Source organism: Garra rufa, chromosome 1, assembly GCF_049309525.1.
Source record: "Garra rufa chromosome 1, GarRuf1.0, whole genome shotgun sequence".
Classification (NCBI taxonomy): Eukaryota; Metazoa; Chordata; class Actinopteri; order Cypriniformes; family Cyprinidae; genus Garra; species Garra rufa.
The window spans coordinates 2,854,493-2,872,630 of record NC_133361.1 but is presented as its reverse complement, the minus strand read 5'-3'; the positions used below and the strand labels follow the sequence as shown (position 1 = coordinate 2,872,630).

The 18,138-nt window shown below is 34.9% G+C and overlaps 1 protein-coding gene across 1 annotated transcript in view; it reads right to left on the bottom strand.

Annotated features, from left to right (window-relative positions):
- Positions 1 to 5,257: 5,257 nt before the first annotated feature.
- Positions 5,258 to 18,138, bottom strand: part of LOC141343073 (uncharacterized) — a 509,078-nt gene continuing 496,197 nt past the window's right edge. Inside the window, exon 5 of the mRNA XM_073847672.1 lies at positions 5,258 to 5,801. Coding sequence (XP_073703773.1) covers positions 5,258 to 5,801 — 544 coding nt within the window. The remainder of the gene's footprint in view (positions 5,802 to 18,138) is intronic.

The window sequence follows — 18,138 nt, the reverse complement described above, 5'->3', positions numbered from 1 at the left end:
TTTTCAAAAAGTTTAATCTGGATCAAATTGGTCCGTATTTGGAAATCCCATGTTTTGCTATCCAGGATTAACTGATCTATCTTACTTTTATAGCAGCTCTTTTTTGAAGGAACATTGAGTTGGATCACTGTGATCCAGATACCATATTTTAGGATTACCAAATGCTGTTTACCAGAGCCTTAAATGAAACCAACAGTGTAGCCAAACGCTAAGCAAAGAACAACAGGTAGACAAGTGGCCACAAATAGCCATTGTTTGTTTTAGTTGTAAGAAATTGAAGCACTGCAAGAAACAACCAATTTTTTACATTTTTTAATATGTTCTAATGTTAAATAACAAAACAAAAACAATCAAAAAGTCAAAAATCATTTACAGGACAGATACCAACATTTTCCATCTTTGATTTTCCATCCATTTATTTGACATCTCATAGTTTTGATATTATTTTGCTGTTGTTGTTTTTTTTTTACCATATTTCATCAGATGTGACATGCTTCATATAGGCATATAGGAATTTATATATCATCAGTAACCGTTAAATTTGTGATCATTCACTTAGAAAATACAACTTTTTTTATTTTATTTGGTTTATTTGGTTAAAAAAATCAGATCTGAATCCACCCTTCTGATGGAATCAGGATAATCCTGTTTTTTTATTTATTTATTTATTTTTTGGATCAAACAGATCCCAATCTGAGTTCAAAGTTTTGAATAACCCAAAGGGCAGGTTTGATCCAAATCAAATGTCAGATTGGATTACATGGTCTGATCTTTATTCAAAATCCCTCTTTTACTTTTGAAAAACCCATTTCCAAGATATGATCCAATCTGTGATCCAAAATCCCACTGGATTAATTTTGAAAAACTGGGCCCTGATGAGGAAATTAGAAATAAAAGGGCTATGTACTGTAATTTACCCCTTTGTCATCCAAGATGTTCATGTCTTTCTTTCATCAGTCTTAAAGAAATTGTGTTTTTTGAAGAAAACATTGAAGGATTTTTCTCAACAATGTGAATTCTGTGGTGCTTAACGGATTGAATACATTTATATTTCTACAGTTTTTAACCTCAAATGCTAGTATTGTCTACCTCTGTGATGCACATGCATACTCTGCGCACTATGGTTTTATCGACATTTTATCGTATATTGTCTTGAACCAGACTGCACATAGTTCGCATGCTCAATACACAGCTAGACAAGACCAGCATTTGTGGTTAAAACGTGTACAAGTAGTAATTTATTAATGAAAGTAACACATTGTTTTGCTAGATAAGACCCTTCTTCCCCGGCAGGAATGGTTTAGAGCCATTAGAAGCTGCATTGAAACTGCAATTCTGAAATTCAAACTGGCATGCACCATTGAAGTTCACTATATGGAGAGATTGCTGTGAAATGAACGTTTTTCTTAAAAAAACAAAAAAAAATTTCTTTGTGACTGAAGAAAGAAAAGAAAGACATGAACCTCTTGGATGTCAAGCGGGTGAGTAAATACGGGGGAGTTTATAAAGGGATGTTTATCTTGTGTTTCAGTCATGCCAAAGTCTTGATGACTATCACGGCCACTAAAGAAAACCCTCAGCCATATCTTCTTGTTTCCACCTTGGACAGAGAAGTTTCGCCTTGTCAGTCATGTACATCCTGGGGTACTGTTGAAGAGCTGTTCAAGTAAAGTAAAGTATCATGATGCTCTGTCCAGCCTGTACATATTTTTTTACAGACAAATGTATATAATATTGATAGAGGTACAGCTGAAGTCAAAGAACTGAGAGCAAGGCAGTTGAACAAGCAGTCATTTTATTATTTAAGCAAAATGTTACTGTACTTCCTTAGCTTCCTGAACAAGAACTTTTACTTTCCTTAATGAAAGAGTGACACATATGCATTGTAAGACAATTGAACATAAAATGACACTCGTAGGAAATCATTTATATCATAAAGCAAAATCATATACAATAATAAAACATTGTGACATTGTTCTTTGGAGAGGATCTCCATTTCTGATATGATCTGAATCTGCTGGTCTGGTTTTGAAGATAAGGGTGAATTTTTTTCACTGTGGAAAAAAAAAATGTTACTTTGAAGTAAAGTGCAGGATCTGAAGACGATCTACTTACTGTGAATGTTCTTTGTGACTGTATAGAGCAGATAAATGTCTGAAACGTGTACCACATTCAGTGCAGTGATACGGTTTCTCTCCAGTGTGGATCCTCTCATGTGTTTTCAGATGTGGTAACTGACTGAATCTCTTGTCACAGTGTGAACACATAAGGTTTCTCTACAGTGTGGATGCTCATGTGACTCTTAAGTTGTACTTTTTGGGCAAAACTCTTCCTGCACTGATTACATGTGTAAGGTTTCTCTCCAGCGTGGATTCTCTCATGTTTTTTTTTTTTTCAGTTTTCCTGACTGAAAAATATTTTATATTTTAAAACCATATTTAGTGAACTAAACTTAATATTGTCATATTGTCTGATATATGTCAGAATGTGACCCCATATAAAATCAGAGCTTTGTGAACTTGTGTACATGTTACTTCTAGTATCAAATGCAATAAATCCAACAAATAAGGTGCGCTCTCTTAATCAATCTCAAGAAATTGACATGAGTGCTTGCAAGGTCTGCAAAGGAAACAAGACAAAGACATTAAGAAACAGAAGAAAGATTTCTATATTTTTATTTTCTATTTTCCATGTTGTATTTTCTCTAACTTCCATGTGTTGTCTTTTAGTATTTTCTCTGTGTATGTGGTTAAATCTTCCGTCAGCATTCGTCTAACAGGGGAAGGCTATGACTAGTTGGAACTAGTCTGAGAAGATCCTGTTGAAGGTCAAAGTCGACTTTGTAGGTATCTCTGCTTCCATCCAAAGATGCGATTTTGAACTTGTGCAAAACTGGAATATCGCATAAAACAATTGCAAATAAAGAACTTCACATAGGAATTAATCAGATCTCACTTCAGAAATTGTTAAATAAAGATGCAACTATAGACAAGATGTTTCCATACTATTAAAGTATATCAAAGACACCAGTTAATGAACAGGATTTAAATATTTTTTTATTATGAAGTTTTTTTTCTTCTCTTTTATTTTATTTTTTTAGCTTTTTTAGTTTTCCCTTTACATCAATGTTCCACACTCCATCCTAGTAGCTGGCGGTATATGCACCTAAAGCTGGTTTTTCAACTGCCATAAAACATTAAAGAAGAAGCTTAATTGGGTCGAGCAAATAACAGCTATTACAAAACTTTATCTGCTTAGACTCTTACTGTCACAAACCCTGTCCATGTTGTTCAGTCTGCCTGCCACCAGAGGTCGTCTGTGCATTTCATTGACTCTTACACCTCACAGACTGTTACACATCACCCTGGACTACACTTCCCATGTTCCATTGCACGGCTTGTACTTTCACCCGCAACCAATCATGAACTGTATAAATATGAGGCCATTATTGAGCCAATTTCCTGTATCTTTTGCCTGTCTGGATTTACCCTTTGTCTTGCTGTTGTTCGCACCTCGATTGATCCATGGACTATGGTCTGTCTGGATAAGCCACTTGCCTTGCCCATTTGGATTACGTTCGCCACCGATCTACCCTTCACCTGTTCCTTGATTACTCTTATGTCTTGCCCTTACTGTACCTGTTAGCTGATGTTTGTCCATGCCTTTGTTTATAAATAAAAACTTGCAACTGGATCTGCCCGCTTCTCGCTCTCATCGCTCCATGACACTTACTCTGTCTTAAGTTTATTAAATGGCAAGTCTACATCTCACAGACAAGACCTATTATGTGATATCCTACAAAGCATGTTCAAAACTCACCAATGTAGATTAAGTATATCTTTTTATGGCATGGACAGCGGAATGTGAGCAGGCTGTTGAAAGACTCAGGAGCAGTGCAATAAAGGCTTTCAATTCAATTCAATTCATAAGCTTTATTGAGAAATTTAAAACAAAAAGCACAAAAAAGCAAACACAACGCTACATGGCTTTCAGATATTATGACTTAAACTATCAAATTAAAAATAAAACTTTTTCCCTTAATGCAAATACAACTAGACGATACAATATTAAAAATATTACTAAAAAGGTAACATTCAATCAAACACTCAAAGCAAAAGTGATCAATAATTACTAAAAGTAAATGTGAAAAAATGAGTTGGATCTCTCTCTTTCCTGCCAAACAAGTGATGATGGGTATTGTTTAGGTTTTAATAATATTACTATTCTTATGATTCTGCACATCAGTCTAGTTCTTTAATGGCATTCTTTTTCTTCTTCCTCTTTAAACAAAAAGGGCCCATTTAATATTGTGTTTCAGTACCCATCCCTTCTTACAAGAGAAGCAAATCTACATGATAAATACAATATTGCATCTGCTTTTTCTAAATGTATCATAAGTGGAAGAATAACTAGTTATTTTAAAAACAACAGTGAAGAGAATTGTTAAAGCGTTACAGACTCTTCTTCAGCTTCCTGAACAATAAAAGTTTGTAAAAAGCTTCTACTTTCCTTCATGAAAGAGACAGCAAACTACAAGTGACACATATATATTATAAGTCAATTGAACATAATATGACACTCGTAGGAAAAAACACAATGATATAATTTATATCATGAAGCAAAATAATATACAGGCTTCTCCTTTGTATGAACTCTGAGGTGTGTCCTAACGTTTAAAGTCCACAAAAATGATCATATGTCAGTTTCTCTCTAGTGTGGATGTTCATGTGTCCCTTAAAGGTGCCATAGAATGGAAAACTGTATTTACCTTGGCATAGTTAAATAATAACAGTTCAGCACATGGACATGACATATCATGAGTCTCAAACACCACCATTTCCTTCTTCTTATATAAATCAAGTGTTTGCAAAAGACAACTGAAAAATAGGTCAATTCCAACATAATGCTGACTATTACGCTATAGTCTCTATCGTTAATAGTTACGCCCCCAACATTTGCAATTCCCAATCATCTGTAACGTCAGTACATCAGTAAAATAAGGCGAGCCACAAAAGGGACAAGGTTAGCTTAATGCTAGCGCTAGCCTGTTACATTGCAGGACATAAGATTTCACTTACCATATAAACAGAGAGATGACTGCTGATGATGGTGAATGATTTACAGATCTGAGCATCACTAACAAGCATCTAAACTTGTGTGGTAAGTACTGCAGTATAATGTTACACAGAGCACATGTACAATAGTGAGATTGATATGTCGCAGATTCAAAACGACAAGTGCTGGATCTGAAGATGATCTACAGACTGTGATTGTTTTTTGTATGATTGCGCAGAGCATATGAATAAGTGAAACGCTTCCCACATTCAGTGCAGTGATAGGGTTTCTCTCCAGTGTGGATCCTCTCATGTGTTCTCATGTCTCCTGGCTGTCTGAATCTCTTGTCACAGTGTGAACACTTGTAAGGTTTCTCTCCAGTGTGAATCATCTGGTGCTTTCTTAAATTGCTTGCTGTAGTAAAAGTCTTCTCACACTCAAAACACATGTAGTTTCTCACACCAGTGTGTATTTTCTGATGTTCTTTCAAATGGTGTGGTAATGAAAAACTTTTTCCACACAATAGACATGAATGTGGCTTCTCCTTTGTATGAACTCTCAGGTGCTTTGTCAGGCTTGAAGCACACAAAAATGTTTTATCACATTGATCACATGTGTGCAGCTTCTCTCTAGTGTGGATGTTCATGTGTGTCCCAAGGTTTGCTGATTGAGTGAAAGTCTTCCCGCACTGATCACATGCATAAGGTTTTTCTCCAGTGTGAGTCCTCTCATGCACTTTTAAATTGCTCGCTGTAGTAAAAGTCTTCTCACACTCAGAGCACATGTAGTCTTTCACACCGGCATGTCTTTTCTGATGCACTTTTAATTGTTCTTTATTTGAAAATCTCTTTTCACACAAATGACATGAATGCGGCTTCTCCTTTGAGTGAACTCTCAGGTGTGTCCTCAGGCTTGAAGCCCACAAAAATGTTTTCTCGCACTGATCACATGCGTACAGTTTCTCTCTAGTGTGGATGTTCATGTGTACCTTAAGAGTTGACGATTGTGAGTAACTCTTCCCGCACTGATCACAAGTGAACGGTTTCTCTCCAGTGTGAATCCTCATGTGAAGCTCAAGGCTTAGTTTATATGGGAAACTCTTTCCACACTGAGTGCATGTGAAAGATTTCTTGGCTTTGTCGTTCTTTAAATATTTCTGTGAGGTTTGAGAGCGACTCATTTTGACATGGTTTCTCTCATCAGCTTCACTCAATTCTTCATTTTCCCCATTTTCTCCAATCAGCTCTAAAATTAAAGAAAAACCAGTTCATTTTCAGAAACTTGTTAAAAAAATAAAAATAGAGAACTATGAAAAGACATAAGAAGTACCTTGATAGTACCCAGTTTCGCTATCTCGATCTTTAAGGATTAGTTCACTTTCATGACAAAAATTTACAGATAATGTTCTCACCTCTTTGTCATCCAAGATGTTGTCTTTATTTCTTCAGTTGTTAAAAAATACGTTTTTTGAGGAAAACATTTAAGGATTTCTCTCTATGTAATGGCACCCTGAAGTTTTGACTTACAAAATGCAGCTTCAAAGAGTTCTAAACGATTCCAGCCAAGGAGGAAGGGTCTTATCTAGAGAAATGGTCGGTTATTTTCTCAACAAATTGACAATTTATATATTTTTTAACCTCAAATGCTCGTCTTGTCTCGTATCTGCACAGCGCATGTGTAGTCCGTATAATCCGGGTCAAAAAAAAAAACTCCCATCTCGTTTGTGTCTTCAGGGTCAAAATCATCCTACAATGCTGTTTTTACCATTTTTTGTAAAGGGCGTTTGAGCTTCTTTGTATGTTTACTTTGTAAACGCTGTTTCGGTACTTTGACAGCGATGTAAGATGATTTTTAAAGTTAGGGAAGAAAACGAGATGGGAGTTTTTCGACATACCCTAACTGTACCGACCCGGGTCACAGACTACGCATGCGCTGCACAGAGACGACACAAGTCAAGCATTCGAGGTTAATAAGTATATAAACTGTCAATTTGTTTTGAAAATAACTGATCTTTTCACCAGGTAAGACGTTTTTTTCTCGGCTGATTAAATAACATCTGATGTCAATACATGCATTCATCCTTTCTATCAGCATTCCAGTAGTTCTGATGTCATGACAACAGTTTACCTCCTGTGGTGCTTTTAAGCTTCTATAAAATACATTGCAATTCAAAGTTTCGCTAAACATACTTCACTTATCTACTTTATTATTAGTCACAATGTCTAGTTGTTGCCCATGAATAGCATTATTCTTTCTTAGATAAAATAAATATATAATTACCAGTTGTTCAAAATAATCAAGTCCTCCTCTATTGGATTGTGCAGTCATCATTCTGCTACGTGCCACGATCTCCTCATGTTGGCAAATAAAGGCTGTTGTTTTGGTTAAGCCTGATGTGCTTCTGCCTTCACATTACTAGACGTACGTTATTTTACTGGCTCTGTTATCAGGTGCATGACGAGCTGAATGTAAATTACTGTCATGGGTTTGTTTTACACCCTTTTTACACTTTTTCATTAACCTGCAGTTTCTGAAACAAATCATTCCTAGGAGTCTCCTTGTCAGTTTGTTCAAAAATGATTAAGACCAACAGTCCAGTTACTGTGATTAATGTCACACGAAAATCACGCATGAGCCACTTCAAAATTCCATGAAGTAAAAAGTTCCTTCTTGCTTCATTATTTAATAGAGACCCTCTTCTTGTAAATTATCCTTCTACACTTGTAGTTTTTTGTCTGGATTACTACTTTCTTTAAAATAATGTTTTGTACTATGAAATATGGAGGCATGCATCTTCCATTTTCTCATATATTATACTCTACTGATGCATCTGTATATATTGCCAAATCAGTGTTTATGGGCTTGGATAGCAACCTACTAATTCTCTGCTTCTTTTAATTTCTCCCAATATTGCTATCTATTGTTTGATTGATATGCCCCTCGTGCAATTCCGTTTTCTTTTACATCATCAAAATATCTCACCTTCCAAAATAGTTTCAGATTAACTAATTTAGTTATCATCCAAATCACCTCAGAAACTTCTTATCAGTTCATGAACCAGATCTGACTCATCTTCTTTCCTATAGTATCCTGATATCACCTTAGGAATTGCTCATGTAGTTATTTGTTTATCGTTCTTATATCTCATTCCAACTATAGGTATTGGATGATACTCTCCTAATTTCATAATTTCATACTGTACTTTAACTCCATAAAGTCCTACTGTAGATTCTTTAATTGGGTCTTTAATTTTAACTGGGACCATCTTCTCATATTTATTCATTTCAACATCTTGCAGCAAATCAAACAGCCTAATTGTGGTCTGATCAGTAACCGTGTTATTCTCCATTATCAGATTTCTCCACAACAGTGGTTGCTTTAACATTGTTTACATTTTTTCTCCTTGACTTTTGCCCTTATTCCTCGTCTGTGGCTATTACTCTCATGACCTCTTCACTGTCCTGCAAACAAACAGCTAATCCAACATATCTCTCCAATCGTGTACGCTTAGTTTCTCACTCTCTCATTTAACATCTCTATCACTTTATAATGACACATCACATGTAATTCCCAATCTAGCTGGTCTTGGTGCACTCATTAAAATTATCGTCAGGGCATTCTGCCCAGTATTTATCTGTTATAATACTGATCTAATAAATGGTTAATTTCTCTTTCAAATACTTGTAATATTCTAGAGCTACTTTAGCTTCTCTAGTGGATTTACCATACCCCCCTCGACTGGAAGATGGATTTCTTAACTTTAAGTTTGACATAATGTATATCTTCATTTTGTAAACTGCTCATTACAATCTATAGTGTTTTTAATCTACGGGTAACACTTCATGAGGTTCTATGTTAACCCTTTCTTTCTCTGATGTTTCTATGTCAATTTATTTTCTTCCTTTCACAAAGGCTGTCAATTCCATAATCAGGACCTACATATTCTGGATAAGTTGTACTTTTTCCCTGTATCTTGGTCCATTACAGTCAAATTCCTCCTGCTTCTTGCCAAACTCCAAAATACTATTATAAGCTATAGTTATCATTGTTACTACAAAGTTTGGTTTGCTTAAGCGGACACTTTTCCACTTCTGCATTATTCTACTATTTCCCTCCGTTCGTCCATTTTGTTTCAGTTTCCATTATCCTGTATCCTACAACAGAAAATGGAGCTCTTCTAAACTTTCCCTTGGTTATTAATCATGCAGTTCCTATCCTCTAGCACTGACTCCCATTTTTCCTCACAGTTCAACCTTGAAGTTGTTTTGCGTGTTGAAAAGACTTTTCTCTATTGACTGGGCTTTCTTCCCCTTCTAAAAGTCTGATCAACACTCAAATCATTCTATTACTTGTTCCCCTTCTTTGGGGGTTATTTCCAATTCATTATTTAATTGATGAATTATATACTTACGGTGCCAGACGACCAGACTACTGCCAGCAAATATTTGTTGTTCACTCACTGCCTCTTTTTCTTGCTCTGCCATTTACTCAGACTCTAGTTTAGTGTTGAATTCTATTTTTTATTTTCATTTTTCACTAAACATATTTCCTCTTAACTTTGGTCCATCCAGTGACATACTATTATTGCTTCCATAACTTACTCATATTTGTCTTGCTCACTTGCATGCATGACTAAAGCAGCTCTCACAGTAAAAAAAAAATTTACGGTAAAAAACTGGCATCTGTGGTTGCCAGAATTTTACCGTAAAAAATATGGTAGCAATGTTTTACATTTTAAGGTTTTCACTTAAATTTACAGGTAAATACCGTAATTTCATACTAAAAAACTTAACTCATATAATGGTAATGTACCAACTTTTTGAAACACTGAAATCTGTTTTGTACCTTTGTAATACAATGATAACCACCAAAAGCAGGAGGTTTTAAATAATAACATATATAGAAGGTGCACAGTGTCATTCACACAAACACTAGACACCATCATGGTAACACACATAAAACTGAAATAATGCAAAAAACATTAATTTAACAACATTAGATGTAACATACAACCCTACTGTACAAAACTGCCAAGAAAAAAATTAAGATAAAGTTATTTCAACAAAAAAAAAAAAAAAAAAAAAAAACATCAAATAAAAAATTGAAATTCAGGGAATTGTGGGAATGTCAATTTACGGTTATTCACTGTAAATTTTACGTTCTTTTTCACTTCCAGAAACGGTATACTACCGTAAAATTAAATGCAATGTCCAACACAGTTTATCACCGTATATAGAAGGGGAACTTACCGTTAACCCTTTCACAGGTTTTTACCGTAGCATTTTTACAGTTTTTTACCGTTAAATTCACTGTCATTTTTTACAGTCCTGTTTCTATTTTCTTTATTTATTTTTCAAGAATTTACTTAGTTAAATTTCAATTTCCTTTACTCCGAAGTCTATTTTCAGATAACTCTGTTTGATCGTCAACTACTCTCACTATCTTAAAAAAGGATAGGTTAACTTGTTATTGTTTAATCTTATTATTTTTAGACATTATCTTCACCCTGACATTTATCACTCTTTGTTTTTCTCTTTCTTTGATTTCCTAATTTACTATAATACAAGGGTCCTGCCATATATTCATTCCATCTCACATAATTGTGATTTGATCTACAATAGTATTTCAAAACTTCATTTGCATACTGCGATTTCATTTAACTCAGGAGTGCAGATTAAATCTTTATATAAAACAATATGTTTCTCTGAAAATCAATCTTCTAATTCTCTTAGAAATAAATAAGTAGCATAATTACATCTGCATAACTGAGGTCTGTACCAACTGGTTATCAATTCTTCTAATGCTCTTATAATCACTTTTACAGATGCCTCAATTAAGGGGTTTTCCCAAATCCGACCAAAAAATTAATTTACTGCTACCAGCATGTATTAATTTCCTAACCTTGCTTTAGGGTTTAAATGTTCAGCTATATCTAATGACCATTCTTGACTAACTCTTTCTGATGTAATTTACCAGTCATTATATTATATCTTCTTTACATACAATTTTCACATTTTAGTCTTATTTGTCTTATTTTTTTCCTCCAGTTGGCAATAGTTATAAAAGTGTCAGATAAAACTTTGCCAATTAGGTTTACACTGGGATTTTTATACAATTACATATTTTCTGAACAGAATTATTCTCGTTTTCTTTGACTACAATTATTTTTTTAATCTCACTAACTTGTCTGCCTCTCGGTTTCCTTGAGCTGCTTCTGTGTCATCTGTGGACTGTCCAGTTTGATGAATGACTATCAGATCTAACTCACTTATTAGATTGTACATTTCCTTCAACAGTTCACTCTGTTCAACAGGCTTTCCATTAAATTTTCAATATCTATTTTGTCTCCAAATGTCTAAGTTCTCATTTATGTCTGTTTTGACATACTTGCTATCCGTTATAAGAATGACTTAAGCTTTTATTTATTTTAATTTCATTATCTGTTTAATCTTTGTTTAATACTAACTTCTTTTAATCTCAAGATCTTTTTTAGATCTTTTGCAGCTAACAAATCTTCTGCACCTTTTAATATCGTAATGCAGAATGTCTCTCCTATTTGTTCCTTCTCGATTATAAGCTCAAATTAAACTACTATCTGTGAATTGTATTGGCTCTGTTGTAGTGGTCACATCTGCTCCTGTATCCAAAAATACTTTTAAATCAACAAATCAATGTTTTTCTTTTTCTATTTATCTCTTGTTACAAATATTCCGCTTCAACACTCCAAGTGTCTTTTATTACGGTACTTCTTGTTTTTCTCTATTACTCCGTTCCCTAGATTTGACTGCTTATCTTTTTAGACTACTGTTGTTGTTCATCTAACGTTCTTAAGTAGTCCTGTATTACTCTTTTGAATCACATGGTTTCTTTCTTCTAGAGTAAAGTATCTATTTTCTAGAATATAACTCGATTTTCCTGTATTACTTCCTACTTTTTTTTTCTTTCTTTTTTTATCTATTCTTGTATTATTTTTCTTCCGGACTTCCATACTCTGGTTTTCTACTCTAGTACCTCTGTTTTCTTTCCGATGTCTAATTTGAAAACGAGTATTATATGTTTCTCTTTCACTAACTTTTGTATTCTGCTTTTTCAACAGATTAGCTTTTTGTTGTTTTCGCCTACACATATTTTGGGGTTTTTCTTCTCACCATTCTTACATGCTGAGAACTCAAATCAAATTCAGCTAGCCTCTCTTCTATTTGCTTCTTTTTACTGTATTTAGAGCCTTACTTTATTATTACTTTATAGGTATCTCTTCTTCTATTGATAACCATACACTTAACAATGGAACTTAATCTTTGGACACATTTATTAGCATTCACTTCTATTATGAATATTTATCCTTTATTCCGGTTAAATTTCTCCCTCTCTCTATGGCCGTTGCTGAAGTTGCATGACCTCTACACGTATGAACTAAGCGAGTTATACCTCCACAGCCTAAATTTAAATTCTCTGCTGCTTTTATAATCTGATCTGTATAAGCATTAAGATCTTCTCCTGCTTCCTTATATCCTATTTGCTTTCTAACTGCCTCTGTTAAAGTTCTAATAATTTTGCCTGTATATCATTTTGCTCCTCTCTACTCTGTGTCGGAGTCGTAAATTCTTCACTGGAATTTCCCTCATCTAGTGGCAGGAGCAAAGGGGCCTCTGGCCTTTACTCTCTCCTGATCTGTCTCTCCGCTCTTCTTCCCTGATCATAATCTCGCTTATAGCCTGCTGACCCCTCACAGTGTACAACTCCCTCATAATTTGCTTTAGCTCAGCATTTAACGTATTTAGCACTTTTTTTCCATCTCTAATTATTTTTCAGTTAACTTCATAACCTTCTGGCATCTAATTAGTTTTTCCTGTTTTTGACTATCCATTTTATCTTGCTTCTCTGAGTGGCAGGGGGTGACTGGCTCGCTGTTCTCACTTGCCCATAAGTTGAATTCCTTTCGGGAACAATCTCATTCTCTTATTAAATCTCTTCTCTTATTTCTGGTGGGATCTTTATACTTTTCTCTTTATACGGTTCCTTTAATTTCAACCTCTGAACACTCATTCTGAATTTGTTTAGTTACTCTTTTTAACTGCAAATTACCCCCTTTCTTATGCCGTAATCTCGGATCTTTTTGTGTTTCCAATTCTACCTCACTACTGTCGCTTTCTGTAGTTAGTGCTGGCGAGTAAGAGTCTTCACTAATTTTCTCTTCTTCCGCACTTTCTATTTCTGATCATTTATTTTACATTTGTGACCCTGGACCACAAAACCAGTCTTAAGTGGCTGGGGTATATTTGTAGCAATAGCCAAAAATACATAGTATGGGTCAAAATTATAGATTTTTCTTTTATGCCAAAAATCATTAGGAAATTAAGTAAAGATCATATTCCATGAAGATTTTTTGTAAAATTCCTACTGTAAACATATCAAAATGTAATTTTTGATTAGTAATATGCATTGTTAAGAACTTAATTTGGAGAACTTTAAAGGTGATTTTCTCAGTCTTTTTGATTTTTTTGCACCCTCAGATTCCAGATTTTCAAATAGATGTATTTCGGCCAAATATTGTCCTATCCTAACAAACCATACATCAATAGAAAGCTTATTTATTGAGCTTTCATATGATGTATACATCTCAGTTTTGTAAAATTTAACCTTATGACTGGTTTTGTGGTCCAGGGTCACATTTGTTTGGTCACTTTCCTTAACTAAAATAAACCTCCTTTTCTTTTTTCTTTTTTTCATAGTTCTATATCTTTTTGTATTCCATTCACTACCTTTACTTTCTGTGGTTAGTGTTAACTAATAGAGTATCCGTATTTTTCTCTCACTTTATTGTGAGACTTTATTGAACTTCCTCCTTTCTCTCTGTGACTTACTGACCTACATTAATTTGTTAAAAGACTACTTTTTCCCCTTTTTTTGACTAAAACTAGACTAAAACCTTTTTGACTTTTCGTCGACTAAAATTGGACTAAAACTATCACATATAGAAGTGACTAAAATTGGACTAAAACTAATAACCATTTTAGTCCAAAAGACTAAGACTAAGACTAAATCTAAGATGGTTGTCAAAAACAACACTGATTCCATTCACTACCTTTACTTTCTGTGGTTAGTGTTAACTAATAGAGTATCCGTTTTTGTTTTTTATCTCACTTTATTGTGAGACTTTATTGAACTTCCTCCTTTCTCTCTGTGACAGAAACTGCCGTTACAGGGATTTTATTGCTCCCTTTTTCTCATTTTCAATTTATTTTATTACCAACTTTATTTTTTAAGGATTCTGAATTACGTATTATTCTTGTTAGCATATCTTTAATCACTGCTACTTCAGAATCTCCAAACTGTCTTGTCCTTATCAAGGTTAGATGCACTATTTTAACCCCTCACTGCTTGCTATTTCATTCAAGGACGACATTACCGTTTTAGCTTTTAACTTTGAGTGTTTTATAGAACACAACTTTGCCGTGCAGTCTGTCATTACGTCATGAATGAGCAACTAAATTCCAATGTGGCGATCGTAACTCTAACGGTTCCTGGACTCTGCATAACTAACTGTTTTTGTGTACTTTCTGTCTCTCTTAACGCCTGTTCTTCAAGCGGATTACAAACGGCACTTGTCTGCATGAGTTCTTCAGCAATAACCACAATTCCTACTCTAGTTTATTCTGTTAAGCCATCATACATTTTAATTTCAATTTTGCCTATTTTTAATCCCTGTTTATTCAGCCTATATACCGATCCTTGTTCTGGCTTTATTAAGCTTTCTTTATCACTATTCTCATCTTCTTATATTCCTGAAGAATTTCCATCCTCTTGTTTTAAACTAATTATTTCCTCTTCTTCCTTCACTCTCCATTTTTACCCACTTTCTTAGTATTTTATTTAATACTCTATTAATTTGTTTTTAGTTCGAATTAAGTGTATAAATGCATCCTGATGTAGAAATGTTTAGATATTTGAACTGGAAAACAAGTGTCATGACTGTGTAGGGAAGGAGGATGGCGATGGAAACAGCAGGTAGAATCCAAACTTCTCGATTTAATAACCACAGCGAAACAGACAGAAGTTATGAAGGATGAACACAAACGCAACACAATATAACTGTGATCAGACAGCCAAAGAATGAACAGACTGGGGTATAAATACAAAGACAAATGAGGATAAAGGAAAACTATAGGTCACATGGAAACAGGCCAACTGAACTCAATATTCAAAACTCAATAAACACAAGAACAAAAACTAAACATAACCCTGACTATAAGACAAAAATACTTTATTCTTTTTTTTCTTTCTTTTTTTTTGCACTTTAGCTTTTTAAGTTGTTTAGTGAACGTTCTGTATTTTTAAAAATAGTGTGGAAGTCAATGGTTACCATCAACTGTTTGGTTAACAACACCCTTCACATTCACAATATCTACTTTTGCGTTCAACAGAAGAAATTAACTCATTTGTGATTGGAAGAAGAGTAAATAATGACAGACTGTTTAACATTATTAGCTCAGATCTGACAGTACAAATACTTGGGGTTGGAAATAATCATCTTTCCACATTTTATTAGTTTTTATTTGTGTGCAAAAAACATAATTAACATCATAGGCGTAATTCTATGGGGGGACAGGGGGACACGTCCCCCCCAATATTCAAAGAAGGACAATTTGTCCCCCCCAATATTTGATCATACTGTATGATTATGCGGGCAATATCGATGTGATTGCAAATACGTCTTTCTTTCCAGCTCCGAAAATATAAAATCCCGGCCGGTCCATTTCCCAAATCCATTCGACTGGCCTTACACTATACGTTAACAAAACCTGATCCATGTCATGTTTTCCCCTATACCTTTAGTAGCTCGTGCACCGCCACCGTCAGTGAGTTAGGAAAAAACAAACAGAAGAAGAGCGCGAAATCTGACAGACATTTGGCACATATCTATGAATGGTGTTTTTGGCTGACATAATCCCTTAGATAACGACCAGGTGAATTTCACTAGAATTTCGAATTGTAGAATTTGTAAATTTCGACTGTAATATTATACAGCTTGTATGAATGGGTCTATTGACAAGCTAGCCGACAGCTAGCTAACGTTACTGTATACACGCTAGCATGTAGCCTGGCTTTAAAGCAAACTGGGATAGCGGTCAGTGACAGGCTTGTCAAATCTACTGTACCAAACCCAGTTTTTACAGCTAACGTTAGCGTTTTGAGCCACGGTCCTGTTCTCTGAATTGGGTTTATCTAGCAAGTTATTTTAGAGTCCTGCCATTTGTTCTTTCTTACTTCACCATTTTCATCCCTTGGAATTGCGTTGCTGTTATATTTCACAGTATTGGCCAAAAATGAACAAGAGAAAGACTGCAGCAGCTGTCAGCTGTAATTTCTTTGGAAAGAAAAAGAAAGTACGTTTCTGGAGATTTTAGGCATTTTTAACAGAGAAGTGAGAAGTAATTAATTTAATGTTCTAAGGTACCGGACAGCATGACATTAATAGCTCTTAACCCTTGTATGGTGTTCGGGTCTGTAGGACCTTTACTCTGTCCTCCTCCTGTCAGGCCTTGCTGCTGTTTTGTGTGTGTGTGTGTGTGTGTGTGTGTGTGTGTGTGTGTGTTCTTGTATAGTATATGGTTTATGAGGACACAAATGTGTATAATGACTTGGGTATTACAACGTAAACATGGTTTATGAGGACATCTGTGTCCTCATAAACCAAACGGCTAAAAAACATACAAAATGGTGTTTTTTGAACTTCAAAAAAGGCCAAAAGTTTTCTGTGATTGGTAGGTTTAGGGGTAGGGTTAGTGTAGGGGCATTGATTATACAGTTTGTACATTTGTAAAACCATTACGCCTGAGATTCCCTGTATGAACCACATATCTGTGTGTGTGTGTGTGTGTGTGTGTGTGTGTGTGTGTGTGTGTGTGTGTGTGTGTGCATGCATGCATGTGAGAGAGAGGTTGTGTGTAAGTGTGAGAGTGTGAGTGCAAAAGTGAGTTTTGTTTCTACCCCTGCCGTTCCCGCACAAGGTTACAATTCTTAAATGTGATCTAACAAAGCTAGAGAGGAAATATTAACCATAAATGCTGTTTCTATTGCTTGTAATTGGGATGAAGTAGCCTAAATATCTGTTGAGTATTTTAACATAAATTGGCTGATTATGTTGAATTAAAAACCCCAAAATGCAGCGGGTCCACCAGACCCACGAACACTGGCTGAATAACAAAAATATGAACACCACACAAGGGTTAACTCACATTCATTGTGAGTGAATATAACGTTATAGGGTAAGATGTGGTAACAAGCCGCCCCTTAGAACAATGTTTAATTACTGAAACAAAAAAGCAAAGTTTAGAGGAAATAAAATATGTGGATCATGGCCATTCTTATGAGAATTATGAAGGGAAAAAGACGTTTAGATTTTTAGAAAATGTGATTTTTTTTTTAAAGTATAGAACAAAATAAGATATTTTGAAAAATGTCTGTAACCAAACAGCTGATGGACCCCATTGACCTACTATGGAAGTCAATGGGGTCCATCAACTGTTTGGTTACAGACATTTTTCAAAATATCTTCTTTTGTGTTCAGCAGAAGAAAGAAATTCTTACAGGTTTTAAAAAACTTGAGGGTGAGTAAATGATGACAGAATTTTCATTTTTGGGTGAACTATCCCTTTAAATTCAGCTTTGTGACTTAATAGCCTGTATGCTGATGCTGTAATCATTACAGGGTGAGTATACGTTGGTTTGACGATCAGATGTAATAAAATTCCTTGTTGTGTTATACAATTACAAACATTTGGACTCTGGCTTTTTTTGCTTTTTTTTTAAATGTGTGCATGCGCAAACACAAAAAGTCCCACAGCTGTCCCCCCCAATGTGTGATTGACAATTTCGCCCTTGATTAACATCATGAGCACACCTCAGTTAACATATTAAAAACGAACACTTGCGCTTACCTCAGCACCGTGATAAACTACATACAATGTAAAAAAAAAAAAAAAAACGTCTTGGAAAAAAAATGTTGAAGTGTAATTTTATTTTGTCTCACGTCCCATTAGATTGGATGGAGAGGGCGGGGCTGTTGGACTACACTGGGTT